At 46.6% G+C, this 19,105-nt stretch overlaps 1 protein-coding gene across 1 annotated transcript; it reads left to right on the top strand.

Moving 5' to 3' along the window:
- The first annotated feature begins 475 nt into the window (after positions 1-475).
- Positions 476-18,327, top strand: SMIM1 (small integral membrane protein 1 (Vel blood group)). The gene is made up of 3 exons (XM_027843944.1): positions 476-862; positions 14,613-14,738; positions 16,458-18,327. Exons 2-3 carry the CDS (start codon positions 14,635-14,637, stop codon positions 16,582-16,584), a joined length of 231 nt encoding a protein of 76 aa, XP_027699745.1. The 5' UTR covers positions 476-862; positions 14,613-14,634; the 3' UTR covers positions 16,585-18,327.
- Positions 18,328-19,105: the final 778 nt, after the last annotated feature.

Raw genomic sequence — 19,105 nt, 5'->3', positions numbered from 1 at the left:
GTAATGACTTTATTGACTCCTCAATAATTTAAGACGTGTGCAACCATCAAATTTCATTTTCCAAGACAGGGGGCATTCATGATCTCCAACAGATCATTGGCAAGAGACAGACACCTCCCCCGTTTGCCCCCTCACAACCTCTTCCCTGCTGGATTCTCCCAACCCCCTCAGGCAGCTGCCCAGCCCTGTCGGCCAGCACCCCGGCTTGGTTAGTTCCATGAGCCCAGCCCTTTTAAGCATTCCAGCAGTCCTGGACGCAGAGGCTGGGCTTACCCAAAGCTTCCCGGGGAGAGAGCCCTCCCCCTCCCAGCTAAGCACCCCAGGTCGTGCAGCTGTGTTCCTTCTCTGCTTTTCTGCCTCTACGCACTGAAGAGTTTGGCTCCAGGCAGAGCTGGGAGGAGCTGAAGGAAGCAGCCAAGTTTTGCCCCAAGCAGCTTCCCCGTTTGCTCAGAAGTGCAGAGTCAGCGCTGGCCGCTGCTGTTCTCATTTCTTCTGCACAGAGCCAGAGGGACAGCCCCCACCTCCTCCCCCTTCCTCCTCCCACTCCTCCCTCTCCTCCTCCTCCGCCTCCTTTAATCTCAGGCTTCCACCCCACGCAGAAAAACCCAGCAAGCTGGACTACTGGCCTTGTAAGACTCCCCACGGCAACTTCTGCGAAAGGCCAGAGAGAAACAGAAGGACCCTTCATCCAAGACACAGCTTGGCCCAGAGCCGGGGGGGCTGGGGGACAGGTGGGAAGCTGCGGGTCAGAGCGAGGCACAGCACCTCTGCGCCCAAGACCGAGAAGAACACAAGGTTCCTTGGGAGGCTTCATCTACCAAAGCAGCAGAGCCACAGACCTTGACGTGCCATCCTAACTAAGGTAAGGGACTGTGCCTGAGCTGGACGGGAGCTGTGGCCCGGGAGAGAGGGGAAAGCCTTGTAAAAGAGCATTCCTGGGAAAAGGCAGCCCTCCAACCAGGAGGAACTTACCTTGGCCTCTGGCCCAGTTCTTCTGTCATCTCCGGGGCCCCAGTTGTGGCCAGCCCCAGAGGATACAGTAAAAATCTCTTTGGGACCTGGATTAGCCTCAGAGATCTAGTTCTGAGCTGTGGTCCCGCTCTTTTTAGTGGGAGATGAGGTAAGGGAAGAGGAAGAGGACAAACATTTATTAATCACAGACTACATAAGTGCTGAGCACTTTACAAATATTATCCCGTTTGATCCTGACAACACCCCTGGAAAGTAGGTCCTATTATTATCCCCATTTTACAGCTGAATAAACTGAGACTGACAGAGGTTGAGTGACTTGCCCCAGCATCACACAGTTAGGAAATAACTTAGGGTAGATTTGAGCTTGAGCTCAGGTCTTCCTTCCTCCAGGCCCAGCACTTTATCCACCTCACCATCTGACTAAGTGGGAAATGCCTTCGCTATTCAGAGTTCAGACTCTAGAAATAAGTAGCTAGCTGGCCTTTTGGTTGAAATTGCTACGATAAAAACAACAGCTAGCATTTACACAGCACTTTAAGGTTCGGGAATCGCTTTACCCGCGCTATCGCATGTGTAATCTGTGAGATAGGTGCTATTATCCCCATTTTACAGATGAGAAAACTTCAGTGAAGTTAAGTCTACTCCGGGTCACCCAGCTAGTAAGCACCTGAGGCAGGATTCAAGCTCAGGTCCTTCTGACTTTAAGTCCAACATTCTAGCCAATGCACCACCCAGTTGCCCCCCAACTACAGGTTTTTCAGAGCTAGAGGAGACCTCAGAGACCATTTAGTCTGATGGGTACTAGAACTAGACTTCTCTGGCAGAAATATACTAGTTACCTACCAGGGCATCAAAAGGGTCAAATCCTGGGCAGGCAGTGGGACTTCCTAGCCCTAGGCAGACCAGATCTTCCTTCTAGCCTGTTTGCTGGGCCCAGGACCAAGGGCTCCCTAGAACCTTCAGGGTTTGAGAATGTTATTGTTGTTTTTAGTAGTGTCCAACTCTTTGTGACCCCATTTGGGGTTTTCTTGGCAAAGATACTGGATTCTAGTGGTCTGCCATTTGCTTCTCCACCTCATTTTACAGATGAGGAAACTGAGGCAAACGGGGTGGAAGTGACTTGCCCAGGGTTATACAGCTAGTGTCTGATGATTTGAACTCTAGTCTTCCTGACTCCAGGCCTGGCACTCTGTCCATTGGGCCACCTCGATGCCCCAAGTGTAGGCCTCAGCCCACTTCCGCTCCTTCCTCTGGGCTGCCTTAGGGGAGGCCAGTGGCCATGGCCCCTGGATTGTTGGACTTTATCTGTCTTCCCACTCAGTTCCAAAGCTGGAACTAAAACAGAAAGATGTGCGCTGAGTTCCTTGGGAATTCTATTCACAGCTCCATGTTGCATCTTCCCATTTCTGGCCCTCACCGAGCGCTGATCTAGCCGTCCTTTTCTGTTTTTAAACTCTGAGATCTGCTGTGCATTAATGAGTTGCCTGGACTTTAGACCCAGACTTGTCGCAGTACAGGGGAGGATGATGGGGGATTTCCCAGACCATCTTCCTAGCCTTTTCTGCCCTTCCAAGACATACTAACAGCATATAGATTTTAGCACAAAATTCTCTGTGAAGATCTTTGCAATCTTACTGGAAAATTGAGGTGACGTCACCTTGGGCAGTCTTATCTCATCTCTAGACCCCCATTTCCTCATCTATAAAATGGGCATAAAATATTTTGTGCAGCGTGCTTGTCACAGGGTTGTGGTGGGAAATGTGTTTTGTCAATCTTATATAAATGGAAAACAGCAAATGCATCCTGGATTTGTTGTCTGGACCAAGTTTGTCCGCCATTTATTACCAGTGTGACCTTGGACAAGTCTTATAAATTCTCTAAGCCTCTTGCATTAGTAATAATAATAACAATAATAGCTAGTGGGGGTTGGGGGGCTGTCGATCAAGGGAAGGGAGTCCCAGCAAGCTCTACAACAAAACCCCTCTCATTAGTACAGATTATGAAGCCCCCTCCCCTTGGCAAAGCAGATGAGCCTCCCTGCCCCCTTTAGCTGTATCATTTTTAAAATAAGAGTTGGACTATGGGGATCTGTGTCCTCTGGGATCAAGAGTGAATAACCACTTCTTAGGACCAGGCCTCTCCCCTCAGCACTGTGTGTCCTATCACCTGATGAGTAAGGAATGGTGTTATCTACTGAGAAAACTTGCCTCTGCCCAGGTTACCAATCTCTTTCCACTTAATATGGCCCAGAGTTTGTTTCCCATTAGTCCAGGCTTATGGGTCCTTCTGCTGATTTGGTCTAAGGAAATAGTCTACCCACCCCCAGACTGCCACGTCCTCATTCTTGGGCCAGGTAAAGAAGGCAATCCTATCTGATTGGTACAGCCTGTGTCTTCACCACCCACCACCCACCAGTTTAGGTTGACAAAGTCAGTCACCCCTGTACCTCCCTCCCACCCCCACTATACAGATAACTAGGGGAGGGAAATATTGGTTTTGGGTAGCTGGGGTGGGAAAAGATTGGAGAGAAATCCTAAGCAGAACCTAGGATTGGAATCTGAACCCCTGGGGGGGGGAGGGGAAAGGAAGGCAGTGATAGGAAGAAGAAAGGAGAGGAAGATTGGGAGGAGAGGAAAGATAGATAAGATAGACACAAATAAGCTGGAGCCAGACTGTGGAAGGCCTAGAGTGTTTGTGTTTTGCACTAGAGACAATAGGGACCTAGTCTAGTTAAAAGATTTCTGAGCTTGGTTTAGATGTGTGCCTTGAGAAGATCTTCCAGCAGGAGGGTGGAAGATGGATCAGAGAGGGTAGAGATTGTTATGACTGGGTAGACCCATTACTACACTACTACAAGATTATTTCGTGGATAGAGCACTGGCCCTGGATTCAGGAGGACCTGAATTCAAATCCATCCTCAGACACATAACACTTACTAGGTGTGTGACCCCGGGCAAGTCACTTAACCCTACTGCCTAGCCAAAAAACAAAACAAAACAAAAACCTACGAGATTATTTCAATAGGTCAATAAAGAACTAATAAGCACTTGGACAAAAAAGAATAGAGAGAAGGAACATAATGTGAGAGATGCTATGAAAGTAGAATTAGTAATACTTGGCACCTAACTGATTAATTGCATGTGGAGGAATAAGGGAAAGGGAAGACTAGAGGTGGTGAAACCAAGGTGTTTGGAAGGATGGCCATCACCTCAATAAAAAAAGGAAAGTTTGAAGGGGGGAAATCACTTAATATTATTCTGAACATGTTAAATTTGAGATAGCCATGGATTAGTGTTACACAGGCAGAAATGCCTGGCAGGCAATTAGGGATCCAGGACTGGGGTTAGGGATGGCTATTCAGATTTGGGAATCTTCTATGTAGAGATGGTCATTGAGTATGATGGGAGCTGATGAGGTCAGCACAAGAGAGACTATAGAAAGAAAACAGGAGCCAGGCCAGAGACTGTGGAGCATGCCAGCTCTTAGGAGGAGGCATGGGATGGAGGACAGGTCAGGCAACAGCCAGAGAAGTAGGAGGACCAGGAAGAAAATCCTGAAAGCTAAAGAGGGACCAAGAAATCAGGGAAGACGGGACAGTCAACAATAACACAGGGTCATAAATTCAGAGCTGGAAAGGATCTCAGGTCATCTGGTTCAACCTCCTGATTTTACAGATGGCACAGTGGAGGGCCGGAGAGGTAAACGACAACTTGTCCAGGGTAATGCTGGTAGTGGCAGAGGCAGGTTTCAGACTCAAAAGACTTTGAAGGCAGTACTGTCTCTTTCCATTGTAACATGCTTCTCCTCGGTTACTGAGAGGCCAGAGTGGAAGAAAATTGGATTAGCAGTTAAAAGATCATTGAGAGAGAAGCAGTGTGAAGTAGATAGAAAACTGGTCTCAGAGTTATGAGTTCAAACCCTGCTTCTGACAAGTACTGGCTTAAGTGACCCTGGGCAAGTCACTAAACTTCTTAATGCCTAGGCAACTCTGTAAGACTAAGCTGATGTGCCCACATGGTACAAGGAGTTTCTATGTTCAATTAAAATGAACAAGCAATGATTAAGTGCTTGCGCTGTGCCGGATACTTTATTTTATCTTCACAACAACTCTGGGAGGAAGGTGCTATTATGATCCCCGTTTTACAGATGGGAAAACTGAGGCAGATAGGTTAAGTGATTTGCCCAGGGTCACACAGCTAATAAGTGAGGCTGAATTTGAACTCCAAGTCCAGGGCTCTATTCACTAAACCACCAAGCTGCCTCTATGTAGGATTCCTTATACCAATTAAATCATAGGTTGGGTATGGAAAATACACAGAAGAAAAGAGAGAAAGATCAGTGTTAACCTGTGAGAAAGCAGTTTCAGCAGAAAGATGGAATAAAAACCCAGATTTCCTTTCGAGGCAAAGAAAAGCTTGGCTAACCGTTAGTTGTCTGACAGGAGAATAAACTGAAGCAGAGGTTTCCAAACTTTCTTGGTTCACAGCAATCCCCCTGAGAGTCTTAGTAATTTTTTCACTGCCCTGAGGCCAAAGAAATACCCACCCATTCTGTTTTGTAAGTAGTTAGGTCCAAACAACTAAATTAATATTTATGTCCTAACTACTTAGCTACCATTTGAAAAAAATGCACTTATTAGTTGAAGGAATGATTTCATTCTTTATCACAATTACTGATAGGATGTGTGGGCACTGTGTAGCTCTTTAAACCTTGGAATCAGAGGAGGCGCTGCCACGCTCATTGGTGCTTATCTCTTATCACGGAAGCTGAGAAAATCTAGCTTTGGGAAGATAGGACATTAGAAACAAGAAAGCTTGAAAATTTGCTGGCGGAGCCGAAAGCCCAAGAAAATGAAGATGTAATTAAAACATTTGACGATGTCACGCAAAGGAATGTATCTTGGTGTCCGACAGATGTCAGTTATCACCATGTTTCTCTTGAAAGTTTGATGAGGCACTGTAAGACTGAGTAATTGGTAGGTTCCCCGTCCCTCGAGATCATTAAGCCCAGGATGGATGAGCACTTTCAGGTTCCAGGACTCCTTAATGCTAGTGCCTTTCCTGCGAGATCACCTCCAAGTCAGTCTGTATGTCTTGTTTGAGCATACCTATTTGCATGATGTCTTCCTCATTAGAATATAAGCTCCCTGAAAGCAGGACCATTTTTCATCTTTTTGCATCCCCAGGGCTTAGCAATGTGCCTGTCACATTGTAAGCACTTAATAAAATCTTGGAACAGCTAGGTGGTATGCTGGATGGAGGGCGGGGCCTGGAGTCAGAAAGACTCATCTTCCTGAGTTCAATTCCAGCTCAGACACTTACTAGCTATGTGACCCTGGGCAAGTCACTTAACCCTGTTTGCCTGAGTTTCTTTATCTGTAAAAATGAGCTGGAAAAGGAAATGGCAAAAACCCTCCAGCATCTTTGCCAAGAAAACCTCAAATGGGGTTGTGAAGAGTCAACACAAATGAAAAATGACCAAACAATACAAAATGTTGACTTTCATTGTTCATGTGCAGGATAAACCAGCTAGCCTCAGGTCACTTGTAGCTTTGAGATTCTGTGAATGTAATGGAAAAGAGCAAATGAGATTAAAGAAACCAATTCCCCTCCTCAATATCTGGACAGTAACAGAACTTCCAATTCTTCCTGGTTGGCCAGACCCTGTTATCCAGCACCTGATGGAAAATAGGAGGTTGCTTTGGCATGGAAGGAAGAGACAAAAACAGCACAGGGGAAAGAATTGAAGATGTAGTAGGCAAATAATGGAGAATATTCCTCTAGGTCCTAGAGTCTGGAGAGAAAGACTAAAACCTGCAGGTGGTCACAGTGAGGCTTTGAACAATGCCCTGGGAATCGGAATTATCCATCCCACTCGGGAGATGCTTCCAAATTACCTGAGTGGTGCCTTTGGTTATTATGTGTTACTGATGGAGGCTATGGCTTGGGCTCATCTCTGCAGAGCTTGGCCCAACCGGCTGGCTCCCGGTGGTACTTAGTACAAGGGAGACCTTGAGGGTGTGTGAATGTACAAAACATCTCTCTGCTGGACAGATAGCTGATGTATGGATCCTGCTGGTGGTTGTCAAAGGTGTCTTTCCCTAACTTTTAAATTGCATGAGAATAGAACGACATGTTTTGGGATCCTGTGAAAAGAAGGGTATTTGTATGGTATTCAATGGAGGTTATTGTGTAACACATCTTTTTTGGGGGGTGGGGAGGGAAGGGCAATCGGGGTTAAGTGACTTGCCCAGGGTCACACTATTAATATCTGAGGTCAAATTTGATCTCAGGTTCTCCTGACTCCAGGGCCAGTGCTCTATCCACTGCACCACACAGGTGCCCTGTATAGCTTATATTTTGTTTAACCTCAACTCAGGTATTAAATACCTGCTACTGTACATCATTCCCCAGGAAGCTAGGTGACTCACTGAAGCCTGGGCCTGAAGTCAGGAAGATCTGAGTTCAAATCCCAGCTCCACTACTCAACTCTGTGATTCTGGGCAAGTCATTTCCATTCTGCCTCAGATTCCTCATCTGTAAAATGGTGATAATAATAAAAACTACCTCTCAGGGTAAGTCGTGCAGAACGAGATAATATTTGTTTAGAGCTTAGCAAAACTTGCTATATAAATGCTGGGGATTAGTATTATTCCCAACCCCAGCTGCTAGTGCCTTTCCCTGAATTATCTTTTTTATGAGTTTTATATGTCCATATATTATCTTCCCCAGATTGAAGATAAGTTCTTTAAAGGGCTAGGACTGGCTAATTTTTTTGTTTTTGTAGCCTAACTTTATTCACTTACTTAATCCTTGTTGGATGGAATTGAATTCCAGACTCTGTCCCTGTTCCCTAAGGAGTTGGAATAGATCCCCTTTCTCCTCTTCTTCCCCCCCGCCCCACGTTGGACTGTAAGCTCCTTGAGGGCAGGAATGGTTTCTTTCTTTCTTCCTTTTTTGTCCTTTTTTTTAAATTTGTTTTTAGATTTTAAGCTCCTTGGTTTCTTTTTCTTTTTGCCTTTGTACTCCTGTGCTTAATTACGAAGTTCTTTTAATTAAGGATTAATCAATTGGTAATTAGGATCCACCTTTGTTGACGTGATTAGATCTCTCCTTTCCCACCCAATTCTTCTCATTCTCTACCAAGTCAGCTCTGTCCTGGCCCACCCATGTGTTTATTAGGCTCTTGCTATGGGCTGGGCTCTGCACTCTGTATCACTGGGGATATCTGGACCAGAAGGAAGCAGCCCCTGCCTACAAGAAGCTGCTATTCTACTGGGAGGATGCCATGAGTGCACAGATAAGAACACACAAAGAACATAGCAAGAACATGAAGTCATTTGGAAAGAAGGGAGGGATATCTGGGAATAGCAGCAGGGGTAGGAAGTGGAGAGCATTAGGAAGGCTTAATAGAGTTGGGGGGGGTGGAGTCCAGCCTCCCGGAGAGCCTAGGAGTCCTGGAAGCTCAGCTGAATTCCACTTGGCAGTGACATCATCCTTGTTTCTGAAGTCACCAACACCAAGCAGTTCTCTCACCCATTCTGTCTTCTCCTTGGGGGGCCCCTTGGTTGCCCTAGATGTTGGCTTGTATGCAGAGTTGGCCCCCCCAGGCAGGGAGACCTTGGGCCTAGGTCCCTGAAGAGGCCCAGAGCTGAGCTGTTCACATAACGAGGATTCTCCCTGAACTATGTAACATCTGGACTAGAAGGAGAGCCTAGGCCTAGGGCAATAGCCCCATTTTACAGGTGAGGAAGCTTAGGCCCAGAGAGGACAAATAAAGGTCCGCCCAGTTATTTAGTGTGCGGGTTCTCTGACTCCTGTCCACTCTTCCTTAAGCCTCCCAGAGACAGAATAATGACTCTTGAGTTCATCTAGGGTCCAGGCTATGTTTACTTTCTAGAGATTAATTAGTGCATAGAGGGTCTCTCCCATTAGAATGTAAAATGGGAGGCAGTGTGGTACAGTGAAAAGGCACCGAATTCCTAAGAAGACATCATGTCAAATCCTGCATCTTCCTCTTTCTAACTATGTGACTTTCTCTCTCTGGACCTCAGGTTCCTCCTCTGTAAAATGAGCAGATTGAATTAGATGGCCTCTAAAGTCCAACCTATGATCCTATGGCTATTTCGTTTTTGTCTTAAATATGTCTCCTGTACACAGTAATTGATTGATTAAATGAGGCCTTCCTCAGCACTTTGTTGTTGTTAGGTCATTTCAGTGGTGTCTGACTCTGTGACCCCATTTGGGGTTTTCTTGGTAAAGGTACTGGATTGCATTGTTTCTTTCTGCAGTTCATTTTACAGATGAGGAAACTGAGGCAAGAAGGGTGAAGTGACTTGCCCAGGGTCACACTGATGTGGTTTAGGGGTCCAGGGGTGCTGGGACCCCAATATCACTACACGCGAGTCCTGCCTGAAAGAATTTGACCCAAACCTTCTTTCAGCCAAAGACAAGGTTTATTAGAACATCCACCATATTGGGCAGACTCTTAAGGAGTCTGAATATTAGTAAGCTATTGGCTAGATTATAAAAATCTGACCAGTGGCTAGATTTTAAGAATCTAAGCCACTTAATGGAGACAAGATGGACCTTATATGCAGAAAGACTGTGGGAGGGATGTAGGAGTGGCCAAGTAGTCCATGAGGTAATAGAATTACCAAGGGTGGGAAGTGGCCTGGGGCCATAGGGAAGCAAGACGATGGAGGGCCAGGCTAGGTCAAGGATGACAGAATTGGGGGATTGGGTATAGTGGAAACCATGGAATCATGGCCTCAGGGGAGTGCCGGAGATCTCCTTGATCAAGTGGGAGAATTCAAGGACAATCCAAAGGTTTTTTAGGGCCCGTCGACAAATGGGGCCCAAATTGGGACAAAGGTCTCACTTTGGGCCCATACCCCATCAACACAGCTAGTAAGTGTGGGCTGGATTTGAACTCAGGTTTCCTGACTCTAGTCCCAGCACTCTATACATACACTGCACCATCTAGCTACCCAGCACTAGTCTAGTATTATTTATTTTTTAGCACATTGCAAAGGCTTTCAACTCATTCAATCTACTCCTCTCCTCTTTATTCCTTTCATCCCTGCCTCCATCCCCCAAACTCCAGCTTTTATAGAGTTTCACTGACTTAAGGAAGGAAGAAAGCCAATGGGGGGAAAAATCCCATCTCTAAAGTAACACCCAAAAAGATTAGGCCAATTACTGGAGAAAAATAGTCCAAGGCATTCCTAACTTCTTGAGGATGGGGGTGGGGTGGGAGCAGGGATTCTTATCTGTACTGAAAAGCATTATCTCGTCACTCTGCCTTTTTAGTAATAGCAGAGATAGGGAAATGACCTTTGATCTCCTTCTTAGGGATCTGCCAGGTGAGGAAACAGCCCTCTGTCTATTCAGATAGACACCATATCTTTGCTCTGTACTCTTACAGACTTGCCTAGGGCAGTGGTCCTCAAAGTGTGATAGCTGGGAGTCTTCTGGACCACATCTGTTGATAATGAAATAATATTTGTAAAGTGCTTAGCACAGCACCTGGAATGATTGTTGTTGCTTAGTTGTGACCCCCAAATGGTGTTTCCTTGGCAAAGATACTGGAGTGGTTTGCCATTTCCTTTTCCAGTGGATTAAGGCAAGTTAAGTGCCTTGCATTGTGCTAAGAGCTTGCTAAAAAGGGTCCCATTTGATCCTTACTACAATCCTGTGAGATAGATGCTATTATTCCCATTTTAGAGTTAAGGAAGCTGTTAAGTGACTTGCCCAGGGTCACATGACTAGTAAGTATCTGAGGCTGGATTTGAGCTCAGGTCTTCCTGACTCTAGTGCTCTGTCCACTGCACCACCTAGTGGCCTCTAGAGCCAGTAGGATTTCCATTGCAGTGGGTGGAGGGATGGATTTGCTCAGAGTCACAGAGCCTGACTCGTCAGACATGGGAGCGACTCTACCCAAGTATTCCTGCCTTCAAGGCTAACTCTTCAGCAACAACCCTAAGCTGCCTGGGATGTTTTGGGATGGAGGGTATATGAAGAAGACAGTAAGCCACCTGAAGACAGGGACTATATCTTAGTATCCCCCAGGGCCTGCACAGCCATCGTTTTGTAACTTGATTCAATTCAGCAAATATCAGTTGAGCACGTACCAGGAAAAGTGAGCTGTTAGTATTTGCTGATTGACTGACAAGATTCATTCTCTTGTATTTTCTGAGCTGTCCTCTGGGGCATCATGGTAAATGGATGATAGAGGGTGGAAAGAAAGAAGGGACTCTGCCTTTAAATGAGGGATGAGGAGGGGTATATTGTGGCTGACCTCTTCCCAGAACCCTAGGCCAATGGGATAGGCCAGTACCAGCCTCCACCCGGCATCCTGTACCTTTAGTTATATAATTCTGATGGTACTGGACCCTGACTTCCCTCTCTCCCAGGGGAGGCAAGCATGGCAGACTTACCAAGCAAGAATGTGCTTATCAGGGGTTGGCAGCAGCCTTGCGCACCCCTCCCTCCTGGGGCCCTGGCGGCTTCCCTTGTGCAGGCTGACAATATTCCACTTGTCAGAGATTAGCACCAGCTTCTCCCAGGCCAGATAAGCCAGCGGTGGACATGGGAGTGCTCAAAGGGTGGGGAAAGGGAGAAGAGTTCATTCCAAACGGCTTTGAGGCCTTCCCCAGAGTCTATGGTCTCTCCAAAGTTCTAGCCAACTTTGCTTTACTCATACTGCACTTAATCCTCAATTTCATCCATGAGGGCATTCCCAGGCAGATCACCACCCATTCAAGCCTGCTCATCTTATGTGACTCCTAGCCCTGGCTTACCAGGAGTTCAGTACAAGGGGCCCACCTATGCTGGGGGCCTTCTTTGATTTCTTCATGGAGCACATCCATTGTGTATCCCTCACTCATCATCTTTTTCACTCATACATTTCTTTGTCTTTTAACCAATGCTTCCTTGTTTTAAAAATGAGGATATGATGGATGGATGAAGTCCACCCTCACTTTGTGGAAGAGAAAAGAAGAGAGAGGGAGAGAAAGGAAGGAGAAAGAAAGAGGGAAAGGAAGGAAGAAAGAAAAAGTTAAGGGAGGGAGGAAAGGGAAGAAAGGAAGGAAGAAAAAAGGGAAGGAGGGAAGAGAAAGAAAGGAAGGAAGGAAGAAACCCTTAGAATCAACCTTAGAAACCATTCCCTTGGTTGAATGTAAGATCCTTGAGGGCAGGGACCCTCATTTTTGCCTTTGAATCTTCATTGCCTTTGTCTTATGGAGGTAGGACTTTGACAAAGGCTTGGTGATTGAGTTGATAAAGCATCTGTTAAGCCCTTATTATTGGAACCTCACAGTGTTAGGAAGGAAACAAGGATTTGTTAAGTGTCAAATTACTTTGTGTCAAAATTACTTTACAAATATGAATACATTCGATCTCCATAACAGTCCTGGGAGGTAAGTGCCATTATTTTCCCCTGTTTTATAGTTTTATAATTGTTTTATAGTTTTATAGCTAGATGGAGCAGTGGATAGAGCTCCCAGGGTCAGAGAGACTCACCTTTCTTGATCTGACCTCAAATATTAGCTGTGTGACCCTGGGCAAGTCATTTAATCCTGTTTGCCTCATCTGTATAAATGAACTAGAGAAGGAAATGGCAAACCATTCTGGTATCTGTGCCCAGAAAATCCAAAATGGGGTCACAAAGCGTCAAGACATGATTGAAAAACACAACAGTTGAAGAAGCTGAGACACAGAAGTTTAGGGGTCACTGAGGCTGGATTTAACCTGGGTCTTCCTGACTCTAGGCTCGGCACTCTTTCCATTGAGCCACTAGCTTCCACACTGATGGGTTCTGGAAATACAAACACAGAAAAGCAAGGCAGTCTTAGCCTTGAAAGAGCTTACGGCCTAATGGGAAAGGACAATATGAAAGGCTTAGAAATAGATAGAACGTGACGCAGAGACCTGCTTCTGGGCTCCAGTCGCTTGAAAGCTCATCTTAGGGTGCTCAAGGTCACACGGCTAATAAGTAGCGAAGGCAGGCCTCCAGCCCAGGTCTGGTTCTGGAGTCCTGGGGCTCCCGCGTGGTCATCCCGCTCTCCACCTCCCCCAGGGAGTGGCACCAACATTATCTCTGTCCTTTCCTGTTCTCCATTAAAGAGAAGATCTGATAAGTGAATCAACAGCAAACAATCCCTGGGTCTGGTCCCTAAAAGGCCCAGCGTGTTTTTATGGCAAAAAGAAAGCAGCTTTGCAGGCCCTAGCTCACTCCCTAAATGAACAAGTAATTTTGGCCCTCTGGACTCATCTGTAAAGTAGGGATGTAATAACAATGATAATAGCTAGCATTGACATAGCTTCTACTATGTGCCAGGCATTGTGCTAAATGCTTTACAATTTTTGTCTCATTTGGTCCTCAACTACCTTGGGAGGCAGGTGCTATTACTATCCCCATTTTATAGAAAAGGAAACTGAGGGAGACAGGTTAAATCACAGCTATTAAGTGTCTGAGGCTAGATTTCTGACTCCCACTATACACATTGTCACCTGGCTGCTTCACAATAAAGATGAAATAGGATAATTGACAGAGGATCATAGAATTTCAGAGGTGAAAGGGTTATCTAAGAGGAGAAAACAGGCTTAAATCAGTGAATCAATAGCATTTATTAAGAACCTACTAAGTGCTGGGCATTTTGTTGGGTGGTAAGAATGAAACAAAGCCTGTCCTCAAGGAGTTTACATTCTATCAGGAAGAGCATGAATACATACAAGTGTGTAGAAAATAAAGATAGGGGCAGCTAGGTGGTGCAGTGGATAGAGAACCGGCCCTGAAGTCAGGAGGACCTGAGTTCAAATCTGGCCTCAGACCAAACTCTTGATACTCAATAGCTGTGTGACCCTGGGCAAGTCACTTAACCCCAATTGCCTTAAAAAAAATAAGTAATTGGTACGTGGAGGGGGTAGGTAAGAGCAGCTGAGGGGCTCAGGAAAGGTTTCGTATGGGAGGTGATATTTGAACAAAACTAATAAATGCACGAGGGGCAGCTAGGTAGTGCAGTGGATAGAGCACTGGACCTGGAGTCAGGAAGATCTGTGTTCAAATCTGGCCTTAGACATGAGTTGTGTGACCCTAGGCATGTCACTTAAGTTCTGTCTGCCTCAGTTTCCTCAACTGTAAAATGGGGGTCATCATAGCACCTACCTCCCAGGTTTGAGGTAAGGATCAAATAAGATAATATTTGTAAAGTGCTCAGCACACAGTGCTTGGTACATAGTTGGAATTTTTTTTAGCTTAAAGTGCTTACTTAGCGCATAGTGCCTGGTACATAGTAGGAGCTATATAAATGTTAGCTATTATGGCTGTTTTTCTTATTATTAGTGTCTGAACATACTCCAGATCAGAGGGAAGAAGCTGGGGGACAATGAAGGTACTCGGTAAGCTGAAGCAAGAGTCCAGATAGCTTGACTTCTATTTCAACATTCTTTTGTCCAGCTTGGTGCTGGCTTCTTGGCCAGTGAGAGGCAGGGTAGCCTAGCGGGGAGAACAGGCACTGGAAAGCTCTAAAGAGCAGTTCTTCTGCTCGGGTCAGGCCAGTGCCGTCTTTGTTTTTCTATCTGTGAGACGGATTCCCCCACCCCTAGGTTGGGTAACCCAGTGACTGCTCCCTCTTCTAGGTCTCTCACTCCCACCTTGGAAATGATGGAAGCCCAGGAGAGCAGCGTCCAGTATAACAGATGGAGCAACAACCAGGACGAGGTCAGCATGAATATGTCGACCTCGGGAGGCGTGGACTGTGAGCGGTAAGGAGCCCCAAGACTCCGCCGGGGTGGGCCGGGGGGAGTGGGAGGCCTCGGCCACGTTCTTTAAAGCTCCCAACCTGGCGCTAGTCTCCAAGATGGCTCCCAGCTGGACCATAGATGGCTCCACACTGGCTAGCACCCCTGTGTGCCAAGAATTGTGTGCCAGCTTCTTTCAAGACCCAGCTCAAGTCCCACCTTTTGCAGGAAGCCTTTCTTGGTTCCCCAGCTGCTTGTACCGGTCTTCTGAGATTATGATATAGTTCTTTATATGTTATCCCTTCCATTCTAACATAAATTCCTTGAGGATGGGCACTTTTGTGTTTTGGCCTTTCCTTGTATCCTCGTGCTTAGCACAGTGCCTGGCACATAGTAGGTGCTTAATAAATGCTTATTGACCGACACAGTCTCTCCCCTGTTCAGGAACCGATAGCTCCCAACGGACCTGTCTCAGCTTGACATTCGATGCCCTTCATAATCCCACTCTCCCCTGCCCCCCAGCCAGCTTTGGCTCATGCCTCTGTCTTCTTTTCAGCCAGCCTAGTACCCCTTCTACCATCTCCCTTCTTCATTCATGGTCTTTGCCTTCCTAAAATGTCCTTCCGTTCCCTACCCTTGCCTCTCATCTAAACTCTAACCATCCTTCAAGGCTCAAACCAAGTTCCGTCTTCGTGCCTCCTTCTCCCTTCTCTGATTTCTCTAGGACTCATTCTCTAGCACACATCACAGGCCTTACTCATAGGCAGCCTTGCATGGAGCTTTGAGGCTTAGTGAGTGTCCCGTCCTGTCTCCCCACCACACCTAGGCAGGAAGCAAGCAAGCTCCCGGAGGGCAGGGAGTCCTATCTTGTAGTAGGTCTTCTTCATTTCCCCAATGCCTAGCAGAGTAAGCACTCATTAGAAACTCTGATTAGAATTAGAATTAGAAACAAGCATTGATTACGGACCTACTATGTGCTCAGTTGCTAGACATACAAAGGCAAAAATGAAACATCCCTACCCTGGTGTGGGGAACTTGGAGACAATAGGACCTAAGCCTGATCTCAGCTCTGCCGCTGAATACCTTCGAGACTTTGAGCAAGTCACTTAAATTTTCTGTTCCTCAGTTTCCTCATCTGTAAAATGGACTAGAAGTTTACATTTTTCCGAGTTGAATCCACACTAGAAGTGGGCAGTTACTGGGTCAATGTTTGTCTCTCCAGGGCCTCTGGCTCTGCCATTTATGAGCTGTGTAACACTGGGGAAGCTGCTTCTCCTTTCTAAGCCTCAGTTTCTTCATCTGTAAAGTAGGGATGATAATTTGGAAGCCTGGGTTCACGTTCTAGCTCTGCTACCCGGCTGATCTTTGGGCAAGACCCAACCTCTCTGGGCCTTCCTCTGCAAATGAGGGGCTTGAAACTTCAAAGATTCCCTTCCAGCTCTGGACCTAGGATCCCATGATCTTTTTTTACCTGCCTCATAGGGTTGCACTTAGGAAATCAGGGATTATAGATCGTAGAAACTGAGGCTCAGAGAGGGGCTGCCGTTTGCCAGCCCCTTATCATTATCTCTGGGTATGTCTTCTGCCCCCATAGCCTTATCCCCCGAATATGCAGAGAATATCTTTGTTCCACTCTAGTAGGGTCCAGTCCAAATAGCTATTATGAGCCACTATGGGGATCGATTTCCATCTGTACCTCTCTGACTCAGTTGCCCTCTTTGGGGGCTTGTCTCCTCATACCAGGATCTGCACCAAACTATGCACTGGGAAGCTGGGCATCGCCATGAAGGTGGCAGGTGGAATCGTTCTGTTCTGGGTCATCTTCATCATTGGCTACGTCACCGGCTACTACATCCACAAGTGCAAATAGCACTTGTCTGAGCTTGCTGGATACATTTTTGAGGAGCCCTCCAACTACCCAGAGACCTCTTACTTCCTGGCTCAGACCACCATGTCAGGCTGGCCCCTGGGGGCACATGCACCTATAGATATAGACACACATACACATAGGGACAGATACGGACACATACTGAATCTCTTTTCAGAGAAAGAGAGAGACACATACCTAGAGTGACAGACACACACAGGCACATGCTGAAACAGACACTGGATAGAAGGCAGCCATACATGAGACAGATAGACACAGAACATAAACACAAATCTCTCTTCTCCCCTGTCCCAGGATAGAACTCCAGAACACGCCATCTACATCCTATCCTTCCCCTGCCACATTCCAACATCAGGGAGAGGTACCACACAGTTACTGAAGCCCAGGACTGCATCTCCCACTCATCTCCTCGTTTGTCACCCCTGTGTTCTTCCTCACTGACCAGATGACCTTTTCTTTGGACCTGTGGCTGCCCTTGACAGCTAGAGGTCCAAGAAAGATGAGGGAGACCAGGGCACAGTTTTACCTCTCAGAAACCTTTCTGCAGTGCTGGTTTATGTTCAGAACTACAGTCAGATCTAGTGTTCCTATGCAGTATCTACCCACCCTGCCCCATCCTTCGTAAGAGCAAAACTTAGACAGGAGGGAAACCACACAGTCAGGGAATGCTATACAGGGAACTCATCACCAAAGTGAGACTCAGAATGAGAATCAAGGCCACTTCTAGGGTTCAGTTTCTGCCCATCCCTGTTCTAACCACAGGTGGTGGGGGTAAAATCTACTTCGCATTTGCTGTGACCTTTTCCCCCATCCCTGCCCTGCCCCTAACCCCCAACTCCACTGCTTGAGAAACTAGACATAGTGTGAACCTGGTTTCAACATAAATTTGTTGAAGAAGAGAAAGGCAGTGGCTGACTTATCTCCAGCAAAAAAAAAAAAAATTAAAGGGAGGCAGCATCATGTATGAGAAAGAGGTACTTGGTTCAAATCCTGACTCTCCTATTTATGTGTGAGCATGGGAATGTCGAGAAAGTCACTTATCTCTGGGCCTCAGTTTCCTCAACTGTAAGATGAGACTATATGGCTTTGAAGGTCCCTTCCATCTCTAAATACATGCTTCTATGGCAATGATTCAACATGGAATCCCAGCAAAGCCAAAAATTTCCCATGTCTCTGGGGGTCAGCAGGGAAATTCATAGCCTTACCTCCTAACCCCTGTTGTTGAAGATCCTAGGTTCATAGACCCCCAGCTGTGTCACTGGTCCCCTTAAGTGTGTATATGTGTGTTGAGGGGTAGGTCTCAGTCTTTCCGCTCTGGAGCCTTGTAAGAGGTATCCCCTATAAAGATTCCTTTGCCCCCTCTCCTGGATTTGCCCTCAATTGCTGCAGTAAGTACCAGGGAATTCTGTCCCCTGGCCTTCCCTGAAGGAAGAAAACCCCAGTGAATCTGAATTGGGGGCCTGCTATTTCTGATGGCCCCTAGTCACAGGTGCCAGCTACAAAGACTCTGGGAGCCCAAGAGAAAGCCCCCATCCTGATCCATGATCTTACCCAAGAGGCAGAGGCTGAGCCATGGAGGACTGGGGTGTTCTGGGGGTTGAGTCCCAGCCTCCATACCCCACGCCCTTCTTGTGCCTTTCCAGAGAGGCAGAATAATGGAAAAGAAGAAAAAAAAACGCCCTAGACTAGAAAGATTCAAATAAACAGCCACTTGTGTGACCTCAAGCCTGGTTCCCTCTCTGAGTCTTAGCTTTTTCCTCCTATAAAGGACAAGATGCTTCCCAGGAAAGAACTATCCAGCCTGGCACAGGTGGCTATGGTGGGGTTAATGTGGGGGCAAAGTTGAGTCACCTGGAATACGGGCTGCCAATACTGGGGCGTCACCTAGGCTAGGCTCAGGAAAGGGAGGAAGTACTCCCAAGGATGGGGCTGTTGGATCCCCTTCATTTCCCAGTCCAGAGTAGGGGAGCCCCTACTCAGACACTATGGCTGTGTCAATGTTCAGAGGTCCCTATTAGTTTGGATGTTCTACAAGTCTATAGTGCCAGCTTTGTTCTCTTCCCACCCTCTTTACCCCCAGTGGTCCTTCCTTAGACCTGGGCTTACCAGAAGTAGTTAATATAAAAGGCTTTAATGGAAATCTTGACAACCTGGGGCTATAACCCAGGCTCTGTCACCTACTTAACCTTGGACACATCTCATTTAACTTTTTTGAAGGCTTAATTCCTTTATCTGTAATATGGAGAGGGGGAGGGGGTCCCTACCTTACAGGGCTTTTGTGAGGATCAAGTATGAAAATAGAGGTGAAAGGGGCAGCTAGGTGGCGCAGTGGATAGAGCTCTGGCCCTGGAGTCAGGAGGACCTGAGTTCAAATGTGACCTCAGATACATAACACTAGCTCTGTGACCCTGGGCAAGTCACTTAACCCCATTGCCTAGACAAAAAAAAAAAGAGAGAGAGAGAGAGAGAAAGAAAATGGAGGTGAAAGAACTTTGGAAAGGAC

The sequence above is a fragment of the Vombatus ursinus genome, unplaced genomic scaffold (assembly GCF_900497805.2).
Source record: "Vombatus ursinus unplaced genomic scaffold, bare-nosed wombat genome assembly UNPS02014932.1, whole genome shotgun sequence".
In the NCBI taxonomy this organism is placed as follows: Eukaryota; Metazoa; Chordata; class Mammalia; order Diprotodontia; family Vombatidae; genus Vombatus; species Vombatus ursinus.
This window is presented reverse-complemented; position numbering and strand designations above follow the sequence as displayed.